Source organism: Oncorhynchus nerka, linkage group LG15 (genome assembly GCF_034236695.1).
Source record: "Oncorhynchus nerka isolate Pitt River linkage group LG15, Oner_Uvic_2.0, whole genome shotgun sequence".
In the NCBI taxonomy this organism is placed as follows: Eukaryota; Metazoa; Chordata; class Actinopteri; order Salmoniformes; family Salmonidae; genus Oncorhynchus; species Oncorhynchus nerka.
The window spans coordinates 56,361,289-56,383,450 of record NC_088410.1 but is presented as its reverse complement, the minus strand read 5'-3'; the positions used below and the strand labels follow the sequence as shown (position 1 = coordinate 56,383,450).

The 22,162-nt window shown below is 46.9% G+C and overlaps 1 protein-coding gene across 1 annotated transcript in view; it reads left to right on the top strand.

Moving 5' to 3' along the window:
• Positions 1-22,162, top strand: part of LOC115142939 (phosphatidylinositol-4-phosphate 3-kinase, catalytic subunit type 2 beta) — a 70,496-nt gene that overhangs the window by 8,005 nt on the left and 40,329 nt on the right. Inside the window, 11 exon segments of the mRNA XM_029682826.2 lie at positions 7,119-7,978; positions 7,981-8,060; positions 8,349-8,449; positions 8,854-9,014; positions 9,894-10,014; positions 12,394-12,505; positions 12,677-12,756; positions 13,300-13,363; positions 13,570-13,716; positions 13,916-13,949; positions 16,873-17,068. Of these exon segments, the coding sequence (XP_029538686.2) occupies positions 7,213-7,978; positions 7,981-8,060; positions 8,349-8,449; positions 8,854-9,014; positions 9,894-10,014; positions 12,394-12,505; positions 12,677-12,756; positions 13,300-13,363; positions 13,570-13,716; positions 13,916-13,949; positions 16,873-17,068 (1,862 nt within the window). The 5' untranslated portion in view covers positions 7,119-7,212.

Here is a 22,162-nt window from a genome sequence, read left to right as displayed (position 1 = left end):
CCTAAACCTATAGGGGAGGGTCTGGGTGGGCATCTGGCCGCGGTGGCGGCTCTGGCGCGGGACGTGGACCCCACTCCACCATAGTCATTGCCCTCTTCAAGGGCCTCTTTAGAGTGACGACCCTCGCCTCCGACCTAGGGTCTAAGACCCTAATTAAAGGCCCCACTGGACTGAGGAGCGTCTCTGGACTGAGGGGCAGCTCCGGACTGAGGGGCAGCTCCGAATTGAGGGGCAGCTCCGGACTGAGGGGCAGCTCCGGACTGAGGGGCAGCATCGGACTAAGGAGCAGCTCCGGTCTGGCTGACGGCTCTGGCAGCTCCTGGCTGACTGACGGCTCTGGCAGGTCCTGGCTGACTGACGGCTCTGGCACCTCTTGGCTGACTGACTGCTCAGGACAGACTGACGGCTCAGGACAGACGGGAGACTCTAGCAGCTCAGGACAGACGGGAGACTCTAGCAGCACAGGACAGACGGGAGACTCTAGCAGCTCAGGACAGACGGGAGACTCTAGCAGCTCAGGACAGATGGGAGACTGGCAGCTCAGGACAGACGGGAGACTCTAGCAGCTCAGGACAGACGGGAGACTCTAGCAGCTCAGGACATCCTGACTGATGTTGATGAGATGTTGCTTCAATATATCCACATAATTTTCCTATCTCATGATGCCATCTATTTTGTGAAGTGCACCAGTCCCTCCTGCAGAAAGGCACCCCCACAACATGATGCTGCCACCCCCATGCTTCACGGTTGGGATGATGTTCTCTGGCTTGCAAGCCTCCACCTCCACCTTGGCTTGCAAGCCTCCACCCTTTTTCTTCCAAACATAACGATGGTTATTATGGCCAAACAGTTCTATTTTTGTTTCATCAGACCAGAGGACATTTCTCCAAATAGTACGAACTTTGTCCCCATGTGTAGTTGCAAACCGTAGTCTGTATTTTATATGGTGGTTTTGGAGCAGTAGCTTCTTGCTTGCTGAGCGGCCTTTCTGGCTGAGTCAATTTAGGACTCGTTTTACTGTGGATATAGATACTTTTGTACCTGTTTCCTCCAGCATCTTCACAAGGTCCTTTGCTGTTTTTCTAGGATTGATTTGCACTTTTCGCACCGAAGTAAGTTCATCTCTAGGAGACAGAATGTGTCTTCTTCCTGAGCGGTATGATGACTGCGTGGTCCCATGGTGTTTATACTTGCGTACTATTGTTTGTACAGATAAACATGGTACCTTCAGGCATTTGGAAATTGCTCCCAAGGATGAACCAGACTTGTGGAGGTCTTCAATTTATTTTCTGAGGTCTTGGCTGATTTATTTTGATTTTCCCATGATGCCAAGCAAAGAGGCACTGAGTTTGAAGGTAGGCCTTGAAATACATCCACAGGTACACCTCCAATTGACTCAAATGATGTCAATTAGCCTATCAGAAGCTTCTAAAGCCATGACATCATTTGTGGGATTTTCCAAGCTCTTTAAAGGCACAGTCAACTTAAACTTTTGACCCACTGGAATTGTGAATTATAAATTAAATAATCTGTCTGTAAACAATTGTTGGAAAAATGACTTGTGTCATGCACAAAGTAGATGTCCTAACAAAACTATAGTTTGTTAACAAGAAATTTGTGGAGTGGTTGAAAAACTAGTTTTAATGACTCCAACCTAAGTGTATGTGAACTTCTGACTTCGACTGTATATAATAAAATATATATGTATATATATATATATATATTTATTTGATTTTTTTATGGCACATGAGACACCGGTCGGATTCACGTCTATCTCAGTGGACTAATCCATTGCCGAGGCCGCGGGGATGGCACACCAGTAGAACAGTTACAGTTCATTCCATTCATTTCTAATCTACAATGTTTGTTTGGTTATAGTAATTTCTGTTAATGGTTTCAATATATTATTATTATGACAGTCTTCTACCATTCTCTTTGTCAGAGTGGACACGTTGTTTGCTCACCGCACAACCTAGGCTACACTTGTGAGGAGAAAGTTTCTGTTTATGTCAGTCCATTTAGGAGTTGTCAATTTATTAATTCCCGTTTGTAGAGCTCCTGTCAATGTTGAGTAAGGACGCGCACCTGATTATACATAGAAGTAGGCCTAAGCTACCTAGCCTGTGCGCAAACGTAGCGTATTTTAAAAATCTTTCCAGCGCTCTCCCTTTCGATAACCACTCAGTTTAAAAAGTGGGGAAAAATGTAACGTAAACGTCATTAAAAATAGGTCGACTTGATTACTTCTTATCCATTGTGCAAATAGCCTACAGCTATGTCTGGCCGGAGCTCACTGGAGCAGGAAACTCTGAGGGCCCCGAATATTTTATACAATGTTGCAAGTTCCTTGCAGACAGGGCATGCATAGCCAATTTTGATTTATGTGATATTTATTTTTATTAGGATATTTTCTACCTGCAGGCTGCAATGTTTTTATTAGCCTGTTGGCTTCATGTAGGCTATTTTTACATAATTTGCAATGGCAATAGAAGTTACATTTAGAATAATGATTAACCACATGTGTAAGGGTTTTCCTGTGGTGAAGGAGAAGCGGACCAAAATGCAGCGTGGTGGTTATTCATGTTCTTTAATAAAGGAACTAGACATGAAATAACTAACAAAACAATAAACGTGGAAAACCAAAAACAGTCATATCTGGTGCAAACACAGAGACAGGAACAATCACCCACAAACACACAGTGAAACCCAGGCTACCTAAGTATGATTCTCAATCAGAGACAACTAATGACACCTGCCTCTGATTGAGAACCATACTAGGCCGAAACATAGAAATACCCCAAAACATAGAAAAACAAACAGACTGCCCACCCAACTCACGCCCTGACCATACTAAATAAATACAAAACAAAGGAAATAAAGGTCAGAACGTGACAGTACCCCCCCCCAAAGGTGCGGACTCCGGCCGCAAAACCTTAACCTATAGGGGAGGGTCTGGGTGGGAGTCTGTTCGCGGTGGCGGCTCTGGCGCGGGACGCGGACCCCACTTCACCATTGTCTTAGTCCGCTTTATTGTCCGCCTCCGTGGCTTTCTAACCATGGCCACCCTTCTGAACCCACTGGACTGAGGGGCGGAAGCTCTGGACAGAGGGGCGGAAGCTCTGGACAGAGGGGCAGGGGCTTCGGCAGCGCTGGAGAGGCAGGAGCCTCTGTAAGGATGAGCCGGAGAGACAGCCTGGTGCGGGGGGCTGCCACTGGAGGGCTGGTGCGTGGAGGTGGTGACGGATAGACCGGACCGTGCATGCGCACTGGAGCTCTTGAGCACCGAGCCCGCCCAACCTTACCCGGTTGAATGGTCCCGGTCGCCCTGCCAGTGCGGCGAGGTGAAATAGCCCGCACTGGGCTATGCAGGCGAACCGGGTACACCATGCGCAAGGCTGGTGCCATGTAAGCCGGCCCAATGAGACTTACTGGAGACCAGATGCGTAGAGCCGGCTTCATGGCACTTGGCTCGATGCCCACTCTAGCCCGGCCGATACGCGGAGCTGGAATGTTCCGCACCGGGCTATGCACCCGCACTGGGGACACCGTGCGCTTCACAGCATAACACAGTGCCTGCCCAGTCTCTCTCGCCCCCCGGTAAGCACAGGAAGTTGGCGCAGGTCTCCTACCTGGCTTCGCCACACTTCCTGTGTGCCACCCCCCAAGACATTTTTGGGGCTGACTCTCGGGCTTCCATCCGCTCTGCCGTGCTAGCTCCTCATAATGCCGCCTCTCTGCTTTTGCTGCCTCCAGCTCGGCTTTGGGGCGGCAATATTCCCCTGGCTCTGCCCAGGGTCCTTTCCCGTCAAGGATCTCCTCCCAAGTCCATTTATCCAAATAGTGCAGCCTCTCCCACTGCTGCAGCTGCTGCCTCTGTTGCTTCTCCTGCTGCTGCCTTTGCTGCTGCCTTTGCTGCTGCTGCTGTTGCTCCTGCTGCACCTGTCGCTTCTCCTGCTGCTGCTGCTGCCTCTGTTTACCACGCCGCTTGGTCCTTGGTTGGTGGGTGATTCTGTAAGGGTTTTCCTGTGGTGAAGGAGAAGCGGACCAAAATGCAGCGTGGTGGTTATTCATGTTCCTTAATAAAGGAACTAGACATGAAATAACTAACAAAACAATAAATGTGGAAAACCAAAAACAGTCCTATCTGGTGCAAACACAGAGACAGGAACAATCACCCACAAACACACAGTGAAACACAGGCTACCTAAGCATGATTCTCAATCAGAGACAACTAATGACACCTGCCTCTGTTTGAGAACCATACTAGGCCGAAACATAGAAATACCCCAAAACATAGAAAAACAAACATAGACTGCCCACCCAACTCACGCCCTGACCATACTAAATAAATACAAAACAAAGGAAATAAAGGTCAGAACGTGACAACATGATAATGATAATGAAATTGTAAGATACATTTGCACTCCAAATAGAAAAGGTTACAGACCCCTAATGTAGCCTATTAGAAGCGTATCAACAGGAGCATAACAGCATAATATGTGAGGGCCAACAGCAGTGGGAGGAAGAGGGTCAGGAACTGTTTATTTATTTTCTGGTTAGGTTATCTTGATCTCTGGCTCCCTCGAGTCATTTGTGTGTCTTAATTATTCAATCACAGTGTGCTTAAAGCATCAGACAAGCTCAGTAGCCTACATAGAGTTGATTTTTATTAAAACACATAGGGGGTGTCTATATAGTGAAAAATACATGTTTTAAAATTTCAACCAATCAATTGGTCGAAAGAAAAGACGACTCTAGGTCAACCAATATTTTTTGTTGTGGTTGGGGACAGCCCTAAGCTATTTACAAGGTCAGTTCCAATTCCATATGTACAATGTGCAGGGATATTGGAGTGATAGAGGAAGATATGTTAAGTGTATTCAAAAAAGTATTCAGATCCCTTGACTTTTTCCACATGTTACGTTACAGCCTTATTCTAAAATTGATTAAATACTTTTTTCTTTCATCAATCTACAAACTATACACCAAAATGACAAGGCGAAAACAGGTTTTTAGAAATGTTAACAAATGTATACAAATTTTAAAATAGAAATACCTTATTTACATAAGTATTCAGATTCTTTGCTATGAGATTCGAAATTGAGCTCAGGTGTATCCTGTTTCCATTTATCATCCTTGAGATGTTTCTACAACTTGATTAGATTTAATCTGTGGTAAATTCAATTGATTGGACATGATTTGGAAAGGCACACACCTGCCTATATAAGGGCCCACAGTTGACAGTGCATGTAAGTGCAAAAATCAAGCCATAAGGTCGAAGGAATTGTCAGAGACAGGATTGTGTTGAGGCACAGATCTGGAGAAGGGGACCAACCCACAGAGACTCTTCCTAAAGCTGGCCAAACTGAGCAATCGGGGGAGAAGGGCCTTGGTCAAGGAGGTGACCAAGAACCCGATGGTCACTCTGACAGAGCTCCAGAGTTCCTCTGTGGAATAGGGAGAACCTTCCAGAAGGACAACCATCTCTGCAGCAGTTCACCAATCAGGCCTTTATGGTAGAGTGACCAGACAGAAGCTACTCCTCAGTAAAAGGCACATGACAGCCCTCTTTGACTTTGCCCGAAAAGCACCTAAAGAACTCGGACCATGAGAAACAAGATTTCACTGGTCTGATGAATCCAGGATTGAACTCTTTGGCCTGAATGCCAAGCATTCAAGTCTCTAAATGACCTTGATTGGAGCCACTGATGCAGACCTTTGGCACATCTACATATTATAAAGTCTAAGGAATCCATGTAATGTACCCAACACCATCACAATAAATCCATTATTATTTTAGACGGGTCTAATGAAGCACGATATGAAGAAAATGTAGTCTTTTTCAGAAGAACAGAATAGCATACTCTGTGTTGTCGTGATGTTAGGTCCTGATCTGGCTATGCCAAATGGCTGTGGGCTACACTAGTTCATTTAGCAGACAAGATTTGGCTTAAAATTCCTTGGCATTATTTTATAGTATGAAGAATACAATTGAACAAAGCTGAGTAAAATAGAAAGGTTATTTTCTCCAAACAATTTGAGGGAGTGCGCACATGCGGATATTCTGTGTTGAGCGGTTAACAAAGAAATTGGTTCTCCTATATGCTTCATTTAGAGTTATTAATGTAACTTTATTTGTTCTATAAACGTTGGGCTTTATGTTATGATTTTGACTATATTGTAAGGCTGCATGATGCGACTCTAATGATGATTTGAAAAAAGTCGCCTGAAAGGCATAAGCTCTGCTTTGTATTTTGCACATTATTACACATTATGTTTCTCATTCACAATTTGACAAGCACATGATAATGCCTAGAATTTAACGGTGTTATCCCCTTTGTGTGGCCATTATGCAACCCCCAAAAAATCCATGCCTTTTGTGGCCATTGTGCGCTTCTCCCTGAGTGCTGCGCCCTCCATCACGTGATCGGGTCTTTCTCACAGGCTACAAGTGAAGACACACATTGGGGACGCAACTGTGCGTGTCCTTATCCAATTCCAAAGGTGCATATTGATGATATTGAGATGAGTGGCCGAGACGCTCGCGGAGATGAGTGGCCGAGACCAAGGCACGCTTGGACGCACCAATTCAGGCTACAAGTGTAGGCCGAATGACAATCGCAGAATGTCATTACAAATCACGTAGGTGTTTTGTAACGGATGTCCCTTTCCATTCATCAAATTGCGGCTGTACAAAACAGAACTGGCTCAATATGTCGCGGATATGTCGTGGATCAAGTGACATCAATAAGGGATCATAGCTTTCACCTGGATTCACCTGGTCAGTCTATGTCATGGAAAGAGCAGGTGTTCATAATGTTTCGCACACTTAGTGTACAGTGAGCAATATGTTTGGAACATCAAATTACAATGAAATCGCAGTATCGAATCACAATACATATAGAATCGTGAGAATCACAATATACATATCATATTGTGAGGTCACTGGCCATTCCCAGCCCTAGAATCAGCTGTGTTTTTGTCTAATACACCTGAAACTGAGAGCACTTGGCATCTGTGGTCTGAATGGCATAACCAAAATGCATCCCTCTGTCTCACTTTGACTACTTCCTCTTTTTTTGACTCTTTCTGATACCTCTCTCTCTCTCGCTCCACAGAGCGTATTCTGAGGCCCATGTCTCTTCTCTGGAAGCCCTAGAACCAGTGTCATCCTCCTCCTCTTCTGTTGGTGGTGGCTTCCCCTGTAGGACCATGTCGGCAGCACAGACTCAGAAGGACGGTGAAGGCCCCTGGGGACTGGATTCCCTGGGCCTGAGCCAGAGAGAGTTGGTAATGGCTGAAGCTCTACAGATGGAGTATGATGCCCTGTCAAGACTTAAACAGGACAAGGGTGGGGACAGCCAGGGGACCAGCTGCCAGGGGGTTGGGAAGTTACCTATGCTACCCCCTAGGGAGGGCCAGAGCCAGATCGATCGCCCCCTCCCACCCTGCCCCAGCCCTCTTCCTCCAGGAGGGAGTTTGCTAAGAGGGCTGTCTGGTTCGGACCCATTCCTCAACCACCTTCAGCCTGGGGGGTCCCACTCCCCACGTCCCTCCCCAGCCAGAGCCACTCCTCCTCTGGGAAGCTACAGCAAAGAGCCCCTCTATATCCTGGAGAGTTCAGGGAAGGGGGACTACCTGAACTCCAGCTATGGGCACTCAGGGTCTAGCTATGGTTCTCCTCTGACTCTGCTTAAAGGCTTCCCCCCTCCTCCGGATGACCCTCCTCCTGCTGTACCCCCAAGGACCCCTCTACCCCCCTCCACTGAGCCCTTCCCACCCTCCCGACGCACTGTGGTGCCCCGGGATGTCAACCTGTTCACCCCTGAGGTAGACCAGCCCAAACTGTCGTCAGGGGAGATGCACAACTACGAGAGCCTCAACGATGCCCTCTCCAAGCTCAATGGGGATTGGCTGGCGCCAAGGGGTAGGCGGGCCAACGGGGACCAATCAGGGAAGCCGGTGGCTCGGAGTAAGACCCTCCCCCTCAGGTGCCCCCCCGCACTTACGTACCTATCCAGAAGAGCAACAAGAACCAGCGCAGAGTGTCGGCCGACCCGGTAACTACTCGCTCCATGACAGGCTCACAACAGATTCATTACGTCACTTTGCATGACACAGCATTAATTCACATCTAGTGTTACCTCACACCCTCCCGTGTTTCCATGGTCAAACCTAGACACAAATAAACAATCCTTGAAAGGTCTAGGCTTGTCTCCAGCTTACTCCAGTCAAGTCAGTCTATTCCAACGCAGTCCAGTCCAGCTGTGTTCTGTTCCGTGACTCTGAATGCTCTGTTACAGTCAGTTCTGTGACTGATGGTTCCTGTGTCTGTGTGTGATTGGCAGGTGTCTCTGGCCCCCAGGATTAATGGTTTCGGCTATGAGCTCTTCCAGGTGTCAGAGGAAAGAGATGAGGAGGTGGCCGCCTTCTGTCACATGCTCGACGTGTAAGTGTACGGTCCAATCCCAAATCAACTCCTAAGCCAAACGCCCTATGCACTCGTGGAGATCTGAGAGGATTTGATTGGTATATACCATATGGTGAAACTTCCACCTGGCCTATCAGAGGGCAAGATGGAGCTATTACCATATTGTTTACACCTGTCAGATCCTCTCAAATATCTACAAGTGCATTGGGCGTAGGGTTTAGGGGTTGATTTGTGATTGGACCCAAATTTACCCTCTCGCCCCAGTTTAGAACCATTCCTGTGCTGTGGTTTTGTTGTGGTTGTATTGTGGTCAGGCTGACTATAAGCAGTTATAACCATAACTGTGTGTTGTGGTTCATTCACAGTCAGCTATTTATTACCCTTTAATAACCATCCCTGTGTGGTGGTTGTGTTGTTTTCAGGTTGCGGTCGGCGTATCCAAGCAGCGACCCCTCTAACAACTCTGGGTTTGTGTGGTCGCCTTCAGTGGGGCCTGAAGAGTTGCAACAGGGGTTAGGGGTCAGCGTCAAAGTTACGGTCATCAGCGACCACATCAGAGAACCACTCACCTTCACCTGTGATGGTAAGATGCACATACTCCCACTCACTCGCAAACACACACACTCACACGCCCCGCAGGTTCATCAGCACAGAGATCACTCACCCCTATTTTCATACACACATCCTCAGCGAATGTCATGTCTGCTTCGCTCAGTCCTGAGTGGGAAAGCATGTGTTTGGAGTTCCCTTAATGGAATTACACTGACCGGATCCCAGCCAACCAACTGTCTAATCTGGCCTCATTCATCGGTCTGGGAGGAAGGGAGAAAGAGGGGGAGATTTAAGGGAAGGGGAATGGGAGACCGCTTTGGAAACATCACTGTTCATGCTATGAAGGTCTCCTCTCTCTCTGCCCATCTTTCTCTCGCTCTACCTCACCCTGTCTCCCTTAATGTGTGTGAGACTATGTGCTGTGGGTACAGTAAGGTCAACTCATGACTCATGATGGCTGGAGAGTGTATGTTTGCTCTCACTCAGAGAGATCGAACTGGCCAAGTAAACAGTAAACATTCTCTCGCTATTTCTATCCCTCTTTCTTTCCCTATCTCTGTCTGTCTTTGTCTCTCTGTCTCAAAGTGGTTGTTTCCCTCTTATTCATTCTGTAAGATAAACTACAAAAGTCAACAACACAGCAGTCCGTCAGTCTGAATAATTTCTTCCAGTACATCTGTCCCTGTGACTCTTCCGGTCAATAGAATAGTTGGGTCGGTGTGCACCGACTCAGTCCAGAGAGGTTGAATCAAAGAACCCACACACCCACCCACAAACATCCACCTCTCTCTCGCTCTCTCTCTCTCTCTCTATCGCTTCACTCTCCCATCCACCCTCTCTCTCTCTTCCTCTGTTTTTGTTACTGTCATGTACTGTAATTTACGTTCTGTTCCCCACGTCTCTCTCCAAGGGTCATCTACAGTGGACTTGTTGATCTACCAGACGTTGTGTTATGCTAATGAGGACCTGGACCACATCGACGTCGACCACTACCTGCTCAAGGTCTGCGGTCAAGCTGAGTTCCTAGAGAAGTAAGGAGCACTTCTCTCGTCCCTTTCTCTCCTCAACCTCTTCTCCCTCTCTCTGGATCTCCACCCCTCTCGCCCATCTGTCTACAGTATGTGTGAATGCTGGAAGAGGCGGCTGGGATTTGGCTTTTGAGTGTTTTTAAAGGGATACTTCGGGATTTTGGCAATGAGGCCCATTTGTCAACTTCCCCAGACTCTGATGAAGTCGTGGATACCAGTTTTATTAGCATTGGCTCCATGAAACTACCTCGAACTTCCTTCATACTGAACACAGAGACGGAGAAGTGGTGTCCACGAGTTCATCTGTCTCTGGAGGAAGTAGATAAAGGGCCTCATTGCCAATATCCTGACGTATCCCTTTAATTTCCTTCACTGCTGGATGAGCTCCACACATACACATGCCCTGTCAGTCCACACTCCATTGGCACCGTTACACTATGCTGCTTCCCCTCTTTCTCTCCTCCCACGCCTTCCCTCTCTTTCCCTTCTTCCCTGCCCATCCCCCTCTCTCTCCGGGCTCCACGCCCACCCCATTATGGATGGTTGCCAGGGGGCAGTCTGCCAACTCTCTGCCCAGTAGAGCTCACCCTGGCTGGGCTGGGGCAGCGATGATGCCCCCCTGCCCCTCACTCCTCCATGGAACAGGCCAAGCACAGGGTGGAATGAGTAGAGGAGAGCCAACTAATCATAACACGTCACCAGCCATGTTAGTTGGGCCCAGAGGGTGGGACTGGGAAGTAGAGAGCACATGTACGCACACACATACACACACACACACACACATACACACACACATATACACACACACACACACACACATATACACACACACACACACAAACCCACACACGCACACATATACACACACACACACACACACACACACATGAATACACAAACAGCTGTTCTATATGACTGAGAGCCAGAGAAATTCCCCTCAGATAAACTGAGGAGAGCCTTGCCTTGGAAAAATCACATAGACCTTGACTATACACTCGTACTCTCAGTGTTTGTGTGTGTACTGTATGCATTTCTCAACCTTGTGTTTCTGTTTGTGTGTGTGTTTTTGGTTCTACTATCCTTGTGGGGACCAGACGTCCTCACAAGGTTAGTAAAACAAAGGAAAAGGGGTTAGGTTTAGGGTTACAATTAGGGTTAGGTTTAGGGTTAGTATTTAAGGTTAGGGTTAAGGGTTAGGGGTTAGGGTTAGGGGTTAGGATAGGAAAACGTGTATGTGTGTGTGAGTGAGTGAGGCCCAGGCTATAGGAATAATTTTAGGATTTATTGAGAAAGAACAGGGCAGTGGGTTGGGGGTAAACTGAGGGAGAGAGAGAGCTGGAGTGTGTGTGTGGTTTGTGGTCCAGATATACACACTCATATAACTGAAGGCCTCAATTATGGCCGTTTTTTAACAAGCTCTGCTGATGTCTGAGGGCCGACCTAAACCTCAGGGGATTTCCCCAGTAAAAACCGACTATTCCACACACACACACACACACACACACACACACACACACACACACACACACACACACACAGTTGTGGGCCAACGTGACCTTTCATCCCCCAACCACACACACCCTGACACACACACACACACACACACACACACACACACACACACACACTCCCACTCTTCTCTAAAGTCTTCCTCTAGAGAGAAACTGCCAGCTAGTGTTTAAATGTGTTTTACAGTAAGCTCCATTCCTGTCCAGTGAATCTGAGCATATATATGTGTGTGTGTGTGCGCACCATGTTTTTGAGTCTGTGCACGTGTGTGTGTTTTATTTCTAGCTCAGAGCAGCTGCACATATGTGTGTATGTCTGTCTTTCCATTTGTTTTTATTTTCCTTGTTCGTGTGTGTGTGTGTGTGTGTGTGTGTGTGTGTGTGTGTGTGTGTGTGTGTGTGTGTGTGTGTGTGTGTGGACATGGCTGAGCAGCAGCAGGAAGTGGGTTTTCCCCTGACAACCTGCAGCTGGTAAAATAGGTTAGGACTTCCTCTGTGTGCTGAGGTCATGGTTTGTTACACAGCTTTGTCAATCCCAGGGCTTGACAGTAGCAGAGACGGAAGAGGAAACAAGACAGCCCACGCCTTCCTTTTTTTCTGTTTCAATAGAAATCCATGAACTAATTAGACCGAACCCAGCTGCTTTTGCATTGGTATCTATGGGAGAGCCACCCCCTTAAGTAGACAGGAACTGCAATTTTTTGTTTTTGAATTGGTAAATGGCCTGAGTGAACTATCTTAATTTATCCATCATCTTTGACAGTAGCAGGGTTTATGACGCTCTCCCGCTCTCTCCCTCTCTCTCTCTCTCTCTCTCTCTCTCTCTCTCTCTCTCTCTCTCTCTCTCTCTCTCTCTCTCTCTCTCTCTCCTCAGTTCCCAGACGTTGGCAGAGTTGGAGTATATCCAGCTGTGTCTGAAGTTTGACTGGGACATCCGTCTTTTCCTTACCAAGAGAGGCTCTATCAACACAGAACTGGGCCGCACGGTGTGCACACCCATGCACACACACACACGGCACACAACACCCATGCCCACATATACAACACTCACACACACATGGCACACAACACGGATGCACACGACACACACACACACACACACACACACAGACAATCGTACGCACACACTCATTATGCCGTTATGTTGTGATTGACAGGATGATGATGATGACACGCCCTCTACGATGAACCACGGCATTCTGCTGCAGGAACGACCAATCAGACAGACCGTTACTAGGTGAGGGGGAGGGGCCTAGATTTCTCACACCACAAATTGCATTAGAAAGCAGTTAAAGGCCTTAAGCTGGGACTTTCATACCCTTGACAGTAGCTAGTTTCCGTCCAATTGGGGACAGATTTTCATGCGAATATTCTAAAATCCGCATAAAAACAATATGCGCATTTTCCCAACAGAAATGTGTTTCCATCATAATTGACTTGATGCGGATTAAAGGCTGTGCGTAATGATGCAATGCACATCAAAACAACATTTTTATGGGAGGACCACATATGTCATAGTGTGACTCCAAGCATTCGCCGATGTGATGCTTATTTTATCAATATTTGTACATAAAGGGGTTTCCACCGCCATTTGTTGCATAAGAAATGTTTTACCGACTCAAAAAGATCCCACCTCGTCTAGTGTGTTTTGTTTTGTCGACATTTGGAAAGTTTACAGACAAACTTGAAGGTTTCCAAATTCTGACTTGCACTTTACTCTCGTACAAAGGTTGGATAGAAACCTGGTTAGTGTTGTTGATATTGACTTGTGTTTGAACAGAGAGGCTTTGACTCTGCTTCTGGATACCTTTCACAACGAGGCTGAGTCCTTTCTACTATCAGAGGTAACCTACTACACACGCGCACACAAACACGCATACGCACGCAGGCACAGCGACACACACAAATGCACATGCACGCACACACACACACACACACACACTGTCTCTCACACACACACACAAACAAAAGCAAACATGTTTGGCTCTTTTTATTTTGAAAGTGTATGTGTGAGGTTGAAATCGCTCTGTTCTCCCTCCCCCCTCTGAAGGTGGAGCTTGTGTTGCATGTGGAACGGTTGGTCCAATCAGTGAAGGCTCTCTGCAGCTCGCTGGCTGCTGTGGAAACGCCTGACATCACTTCCGCCCTCAACCAGCTCCCAGCATGCCCCTGTCGTCTGCAGCCTAGAGTCCAGAAGGTAAACACATACACACACTGCCACATTTCAGATAGAAATGACCTTTAGGCACAGCTCTAATGTAACCTTAAAAAACAAAACTGAGCTTAGATCAGATATAAATTCATTACCCACACAGTATTCTGTACTCCTGTAACTCCAGAACCAAGGTTAGTCCATTTGTTGAATGCGTTCTGTAACTGTGTGTGTCTCTTCACAGGATCCGTCACTGCTGGCCATCAAAGAGAACAGAGGTAGGTTCCTCGTGTCTTACTGTGCCACAACACAGAATATAACACACACACAGATACTGTAGCGTAGGGGATGAAAGACAGGACAGGAGGAGGGGAAGAGGAAGGAGAAAGAGAGGATGGGAAAGAGAAGAGGAAGTACGGACGGGGAGGAAAGAAGGAGATGATATGATATGGCACTGTAGATGGGAGAAAGAGGACAGATGGAGAGGAGGATCGCCGGATTATAGGGTCATGGGATGAAGGACAAGTCTGTACAGTAGTGTGACAGAATTAAAGGGATAGTTCACCCAAATTATAAAATGACACATTGGTTTCCTTACTTTGTAAGCAGTTTATGAACAATGCATGACTGCAATCCATGCTTCGGTTTAGTTTCCTTGGCACTGTTTGCACATGCTAATGTTCTAAGTCACGGGACCGATATTAGCATTTCTCATGATGCTCTAAAAATGCTGATATCGGTTCTTTCACTTGAATGCGGGTGGCAGGTAGCCTAGTGGTTAGAGTGTTGGGCCAGTACCCGAAAGGTTGCTAGATCAAATCCCCGAGCTGTCAGGGTAAAAATCTGTCGTTCTGCCCCTGAACACAGCAGTTAACCCACTGTTCCTAGGCCGTCATTTTAAATAAGAATTTGTTCTTAACTCACTTGCCTGGTTAAATATACAGTTGAAGTCAGAAGTTTACATACACCTTAACCAAACACATTTAAACTCAGTTTTTCACAATTCCTGACATTTAATCCTAGTAAAAATTCCCTGTTTTAGGTCAGAATGTGAAATGTCAGAATAATAGAGAGAATGATTTATTTCAGTTTTATTTATTTCATCACATTCCCAGTGGGTCAGAAGTTTACATACACTCAATTACTATTTGGTAGCATTGCCTTTCAATTGTTTAACTTGGGTTCAACGTTTCGGGTAGCCTTCCCCAAGCTTCCCACAATAAGTTGAGTGAATTTTGGCCCATTCCTCCTGACAGAGCTGGTGTAACTGAGTCAGGTTTGTAGGCCTCCTTGCTCACACACTCTTTTTCAGTTCTGCCCACACATTTTCTATAGGATTGAGGTCGGGGCTTTTTGATGGCCACTCCAATACCTTGACTTTGTTGTCCCTAAGCCATTTTGCCACAAATTTGGAAGTATGCTTAGGGTCATTGTCCATTTGGAAGACCCATTTGCGACCAAGCTTTAACTTCCTGACTGATGTCTTGAGATGTTGCTTCAATATATCCACATAATTTTCCTACCTCATGATGCCATCTATTTTGTCAAGTACCCCAGTCCCTCCTGCAGCAAAGCACCCTCACAACATGATGCTGCCACCCCTGTGCTTCACGGTTGGGATGGTGTTCTTCGGCTTGCGAGCATCCCCTTTTTTCCTCCAAACATAACAATGGTCATTATGGCCAAACAGTTCTATTTTTGTTTCATTAGACTAGAGGACATTTCTCCAAAGTACATGTCCTAACCGACTTGCCAAAACTATAGTTTGTTAACAAGAAATTTGTGGAGTGGTTGAAAAACAAGTTTTAATGACTCCAACCTAAGTGTATGTAAACTTCCCGACTTCAAGTGTATATATATATATATTTTAAATGGGATTTGTGCCATGAATGCTAAAGCGATAGCATGTGGAAACCAGGGAAACTAAACCAAAGCATGGATTGCTCTCATACCTTGTCCATAGACTGATTATAGGGTAAGGAAACCAATATGTATTTTTTGTAATTTGGGTGAACCATCCCTTTAAGATCATACCTTAAGCTCTCCCAACAGCTTGAAATGTCTCCACTCACGTCACCGAATTACTAGCTTTTCAGCAGCGCAAGTACGTTGTGAAGCGGGCGGTCAGGTGTGTTTGCGTGGCATAGCAACCTGGTTTGAGCCGTTGTACGGACAGTGTACCCAGATGGGGAAGAAGCTAAACTGCTAAGCAGGCACACTGGTCTGTCACAGTAGCCCTACCTCGTATCAGAGCGGAAGTGTCCTTGACTCGCTGTGACGTACGCCACGGATGTCCCTCTTTACCGATTTCTCTGGCTGGGTAACAAATGGCACCCCATTTCCTTTATATTGCACTACTTCTGACCAGGGCCCATTGTTCTCTGTTCAAAGGTAATGCACTACATAGGGAATAGGGTGCCATTTGAGACAAATCCCCTACCTCCCCCAGCTATACTCCGACAAACAGGAAGGATGGCTAATTTCATACAGGATACACAGATACACTCACCACCTCCTCCATCCATCTGCATCGCTATCCGTCTGTCTGCCCTCATAAAGAAAGGGGTAATATTTCCGAGAGGTTGGATGTTGTTTTCCCTACAGGGCTGAGCTGCTCCACTCGACGTATGAAGAGACATATGTAAAGAGTGGAAACCCAGGCAAATAAGCTGTGTTGACATGGTTGCATCCCAAATGGCATCTTATTCCCTACACAGTGGACTACAATTGACCAGGGTCCATATTACCTACATAGCGCACACTGCTTTGGACCAGAGCCCTATGAATGATGGAGCTGATGTTTGACTCTCCTCTGGTAGTGTACAAACACAAGGCTATTAAGAGGTCAAATACACACTGTATGAGAGGTCATAGGATCAGTGTAGGAGTAAAGAGCTCTCAGGGATTAGAAGTATGGTGATAACATGGCAATAAACTCTAAGAGCATGGACTTGGTGTTGTGTATTACTCTGACTCTACTCTTAGATAACGAATAGTACTGACAGACAGCTGTTGTGATTCAGGAGAGATCTTTAATATATGCTAAGTTCTGCACACTGATTGTTACTAACATTTATTATTTAAGGTTTTACTTTTAAAGCTTGTGTTAAGTGGTTGTTTAGCCCTCTTTAATTGAATTCATAGAGAGTGTCTGCTAAATGAAGGCTCTGTGAATCTAAGTGGTTTACTTCCCCCTTGCAGAGAAAGTGGTGGAGAAGCTGACGGCAGCCATTTTGGATCTGGTGGAGCTGTACTGTAGCACGTTCAATGCTAACTTCCACACCACGGTGCAGAGCAACCGGCACACGTCACCCACACAGGAAGCAGGCCTGGTCACTAACGTCCTGTCTTTCAGCGTCTACGCTGCACATCGCATCCCCATCACATGGGCTGCCAGGTAAAACACATACTGTACACTCTGGCACGCACTTACGCACGTAACCAGTAGTGTAAAGTACTAAAAATACTTTAAAGTACTACTTAAGTAGTTTTTGGGGGCATCTGCACTTTACTTTGCTATTTATAATTTTGACTACTTTTACTTCAATACATTCCCAAAAGTACTCACTCATTACATTTTGAATGCTTAGCAGGACAGGAAATTGGTCCAATTCACACACTTATCAAGAGAACATCCCTGGTCATACCTACTGTCTCTGTTCTGGCGGACTCAGTAAACACGCATGCTTAATTTGGAAATGATGTCTGAGTGTTTGAGTTTGCTTAATATAAGGCATTTTAAATTATTTATACTTTTACTTTTGATATTTAAGTATATTTTAGCAATTGAAAAAAAAAGACATTTTCTTTTAATATTAAAGCATATTTAAATACTTTTAGACTTTTACTCAAGTAGTATTTTACTCTGTGACTCACTTTTACTTGAGTCATTTTCTATTAAGGTATCTTTACTTTTATTCAAGTATGACAATTGGGGGCCAGCTGTTCAGGCTGGATTTCCCCAGTATAATCCAAGAGGATTACATGGTGTTATGGAGCATAGCAGCATACATAGAGAACCCTGAGAAACAGCCTCATCTGCCACCCCCCCCCAAAAGAAAACTATTCATCCCCTTTTTCCCCCTCTCCCTTTACACTTCTCCCCATTTTCACTTCCCTTTACTTCCCTATCCTCTCTTCCCTCCCACGATTTCCCTCCTTTCTCCCATGCCATCGCTCCCTCTATATTGGCCTGTGTATTCAGCTCAGCCCAACCCCCCCCCCCCCACCCTGAATCTCCATTCATATGTCTCCTCTCAGTAACTGCTCTTTCCTCTCCTCTCTTCTCCCCTGGCACAGCTCCATAACCAGGGCCAGATGCACTGCCACCTCACTATTCCCATACATTCTATCCAATGCATTCTATACACTTGTCCTACCATTCCCCCACCCTTCACCCAACAGCCTTATTGCCCCGACCACTGTCTCTGCCCCTGCACTTTACCCTGTCCCCACTGCTGTGCATTGGAATGGCCCTGCCACTCCCTCACCCCCTTCCAATCACGTGAATGGTCCACTGCTCCACCCCCACTCCCCTCGCTGAACCCCAGTTTGCTGTCTCCTTTGTCTCCCCTGAAACTGTTGCTGGCACGTGATTGGTTCCTAACAAAGGGTGATTGACAGCCTGGGAACCCTGCCTGACCTCTGACCCGAGGGGTGGGGCCGAGCTCTGATTGGTTGCTAGGCACTTGTCTGTGTGTGTGTGTGTGTGTGTGTGTGTGTGTGTGTGTGTGTGTGTGTGTGTGTGTGTGTGTGTGTGTGTGTGTGTGTTAGAAAGACACTAAAGGTGTGTGCAGGAAAAACTGATTTAATCAAGTTTAATCAACATCTACGTCATCAGTGCCCAGAGAACAGTGGGTTATCTGCCTTGCTCATAGGCAGAACAAAAGATTTTGACCTTGTCAGCTCTGGGATTCGATCCAGCAGCCTTTCGGTTACTGGCCCAACAGGCTACATTGGAAGTCATGATGTCACAGTGGAAGCTTTAGAATGTTGAAGAAATGCCATGAAAGTGGATGGAAGTTTAATAAAAGTGTTCAAAAAGTATATGTAGTATCAAAAAGTTGTAAGCACAATATCAGACCAGTCTGCACGTTTTAAAGTTAGCTTAAACGGAGTAAGAGGAGAAGCGTTGTAAATAATAATAACTATAAGTCAGCAATAAGTGGTACACGGTTCCCCAACGTGCAGCGTGCGGGCCAAGTTCATCCCGCTGACCGCCAGTTTGGTAACCATGTACCACTTATTTTTAACTTATAGTTTTTATTGTTTTTTATTTGGGCCCCTCTATATTCTTCCCCCCCCCCCCCATTTCATTGTTGGACTTTATTCGTTTTTTAACCTGTTGCGACGAGCAATCCCGTATCCGGGATCCTATTTATAGCCTCAAGCTCATTACCATAACGCAACGTTAACTATTCATGAAAATCGCAGGAGGAGAAAAACTGATAATTGCTGCTTCCTGTGTGAGGCAGGGTCGTACTCTGCGGATGTTGTAGAGCATGAACCTACAAGAACGGGCCACCGCCTTGATGTTAGTTGAGAACGACAGGGTGTTGTCCAGGATCACGCCAAGGTTTTTAGTGCTCTGGGAGGAGGACACAATGGAGTTGTCAACCGTGATGGCGAGATCATGGAACGGGCAGTCCTTCCCCGGGAGGAAGAGCAGCTCTGTCTTGCCGAGGTTCAGCTTGAGGTGGTGATCCGTCATCCACACTGATATGTCTGCCAGACATGCAGAGATGCGATTCGCCACCTGGTCATCAGAAGGGGGAAAGGAGAAGATTAATTGTGTGTCGTCTGCATAGCAATGATAGGAGAGACCATGTGAGGTTATGACAGAGCCAAGTGACTTGGTGTATAGCGAGAATAGGAGAGGGCCTAGAACAGAGCCCTGGGGGACGCCAGTGGTGAGAGCGCGTGGTGAGGAGACAGATTCTCGCCACGCCACCTGGTAGGAGCGACCTGTCAGGTAGGACGCAATCCAAGCGTGGGCCGCGCCGGAGATGCCCAACTCGGAGAGGGTGGAGAGGAGGATCTGATGGTTCACAGTATCGAAGGCAGCCGATAGGTCTAGAAGGATGAGAGCAGAGGAGAGAGAGTTAGCTTTAGCAGTGCGGAGGGCCTCCGTGATACAGAGAAGAGCAGTCTCAGTTGAATGACTAGTCTTGAAACCTGACTGATTTGGATCAAGAAGGTCATTCTGAGAGAGATAGCGGGAGAGCTGGCCAAGGACGGCACGTTCAAGAGTTTTGGAGAGAAAAGAAAGAAGGGATACTGGTCTGTAGTTGTTGACATCGGAGGGATCGAGTGTAGGTTTTTTCAGAAGGGGTGCAACTCTCGCTCTCTTGAAGACAGAAGGGACGTAGCCAGCGGTCAGGGATGAGTTGATGAGCGAGGTGAGGTAAGGGAGAAGGTCTCCGGAAATGGTCTGGAGAAGAGAGGAGGGAATAGGGTCAAGCGGGCAGGTTGTTGGGCGGCCGGCCGTCACAAGACGCGAGATTTCATCTGGAGAGAGAGGGGAGAAAGAGGTCAGAGCACAGGGTAGGGCAGTGTGAGCAGAACCAGCGGTGTCGTTTGACTTAGCAAACGAGGATCGGATGTCGTCGACCTTCTTTTCAAAATGGTTGACGAAGTCATCTGCAGAGAGGGAGGGGGGGAGGGGAGGATTCAGGAGGGAGGAGAAGGTGGCAAAGAGCTTCCTAGGGTTAGAGGCAGATGCTTGGAATTTAGAGTGGTAGAAAGTGGCTTTAGCAGCAGAGACAGAAGAGGAAAATGTAGAGAGGAGGGAGTGAAAGGATGCCAGGTCCGCAGGGAGGCGAGTTTTCCTCCATTTCCGCTCGGCTGCCCGGAGCCCTGTTCTGTGAGCTCGCAATGAGTCGTCGAGCCACGGAGCAGGAGGGGAGGACCGAGCCGGCCTGGAGGATAGGGGACATAGAGAATCAAGGGATGCAGAAAGGGAGGAGAGGAGGGTTGAGGAGGCAGAATCAGGAGATAGGTTGGAGAAGGTTTGAGCAGAGGGAAGAGATGATAGGATGGAAGAGGAGAGAGAGCGGGGAGAGAGAGCGAAGATTGGGACGGCGCGATACCATCCGAGTAGGGGCAGTGTGGGAAGTGTTGGATGAGAGCAAGAGGGAAAAGGATACAAGGTAGTGGTCGGAGACTTGGAGGGGAGTTGCAGTGAGGTTAGTGGAAGAACAGCATCTAGTAAAGATGAGGTCGAGCGTATTGCCTGCCTTGTGAGTAGAGGGGGAAGGTGAGAGGGTGAGGTCAAAAGAGGAGAGGAGTGGAAAGAAGGAGGCAGAGAGGAATGAGTCAAAGGTAGACGTGGGGAGGTTAAAGTCGCCCAGAACTGTGAGAGGTGAGCCGTCCTCAGGAAAGGAGCTTATCAAGGCATCAAGCTCATTGATGAACTCTCCGAGGGAACCTGGAGGGCGATAAATGATAAGGATGTTAAGCTTGAAAGGGCTGGTAACTGTGACAGCATGGAATTCAAAGGAGGCGATAGACAGATGGGTAAGGGGAGAAAGAGAGAATGACCACTTGGGAGAGATGAGGATCCCGGTGCCACCACCCCGCTGACCAGAAGCTCTCGGGGTGTGCGAGAACACGTGGGCGGACGAAGAGAGAGCAGTAGGAGTAGCAGTGTTATCTGTGGTGATCCATGTTTCCGTCAGTGCCAAGAAGTCGAGGGACTGGAGGGAGGCATAGGCTGAGATGAACTCTGCCTTGTTGGCCGCAGATCGGCAGTTCCAGAGGCTACCGGAGACCTGGAACTCCACGTGGGTCGTGCGCGCTGGGACCACCAGATTAGAGTGGCCGCGGCCACGCGGTGTGGAGCGTTTGTATGGTCTGTGCAGAGAGGAGAGAACAGGGATAGACAGACACATAGTTGAAGGCTACAGAAGAGGCTACGCTAATGCAAAGGAGATTGGAATGACAAGTGGACTACACGTCTCGAATGTTCAGAAAGTTAAGCTTACGTAGCAGGAATCTTATTGACTAAAATAATTCAAATGATACAGTACTGCTGAAGTAGGCTAGCTGGCAGTGGCTGCGTTGTTGTTGTTCTATCTCTCTATAGTGCTGTTTCTTGTATTATGGTCTCTTGTTTCTTTAGAGGTTTCACTTTGTTGTCCTTTTTCTTTTCCTTTTTCTTCTGTCCTTATTTTGTCTTCCTTTCTTCTGTTAACAATTAGCATTAGCATAACGCAACGTTAACTATTCATGAAAATCGCAAATTAAATGAAATAAATATATCAGCTCTCAAGCTTAGCCTTTTGTTAACAACTCTGTCATCTCAGATTTTCAAAATATGCTTTTGAACCATAGCTAAACAAGCATTTGTGTCAGAGTATTGATAGCCTAGCATAGCATTAAGCCTAGCATTCAGCATGCAACATTTTCACAAAAACAAGAAAAGCATTGGGGCGGCAGGGTAGCCTAGTGGTTAGAGCGTTGGACTAGTAACCGGAAGGTTGCAAGTTCAAAC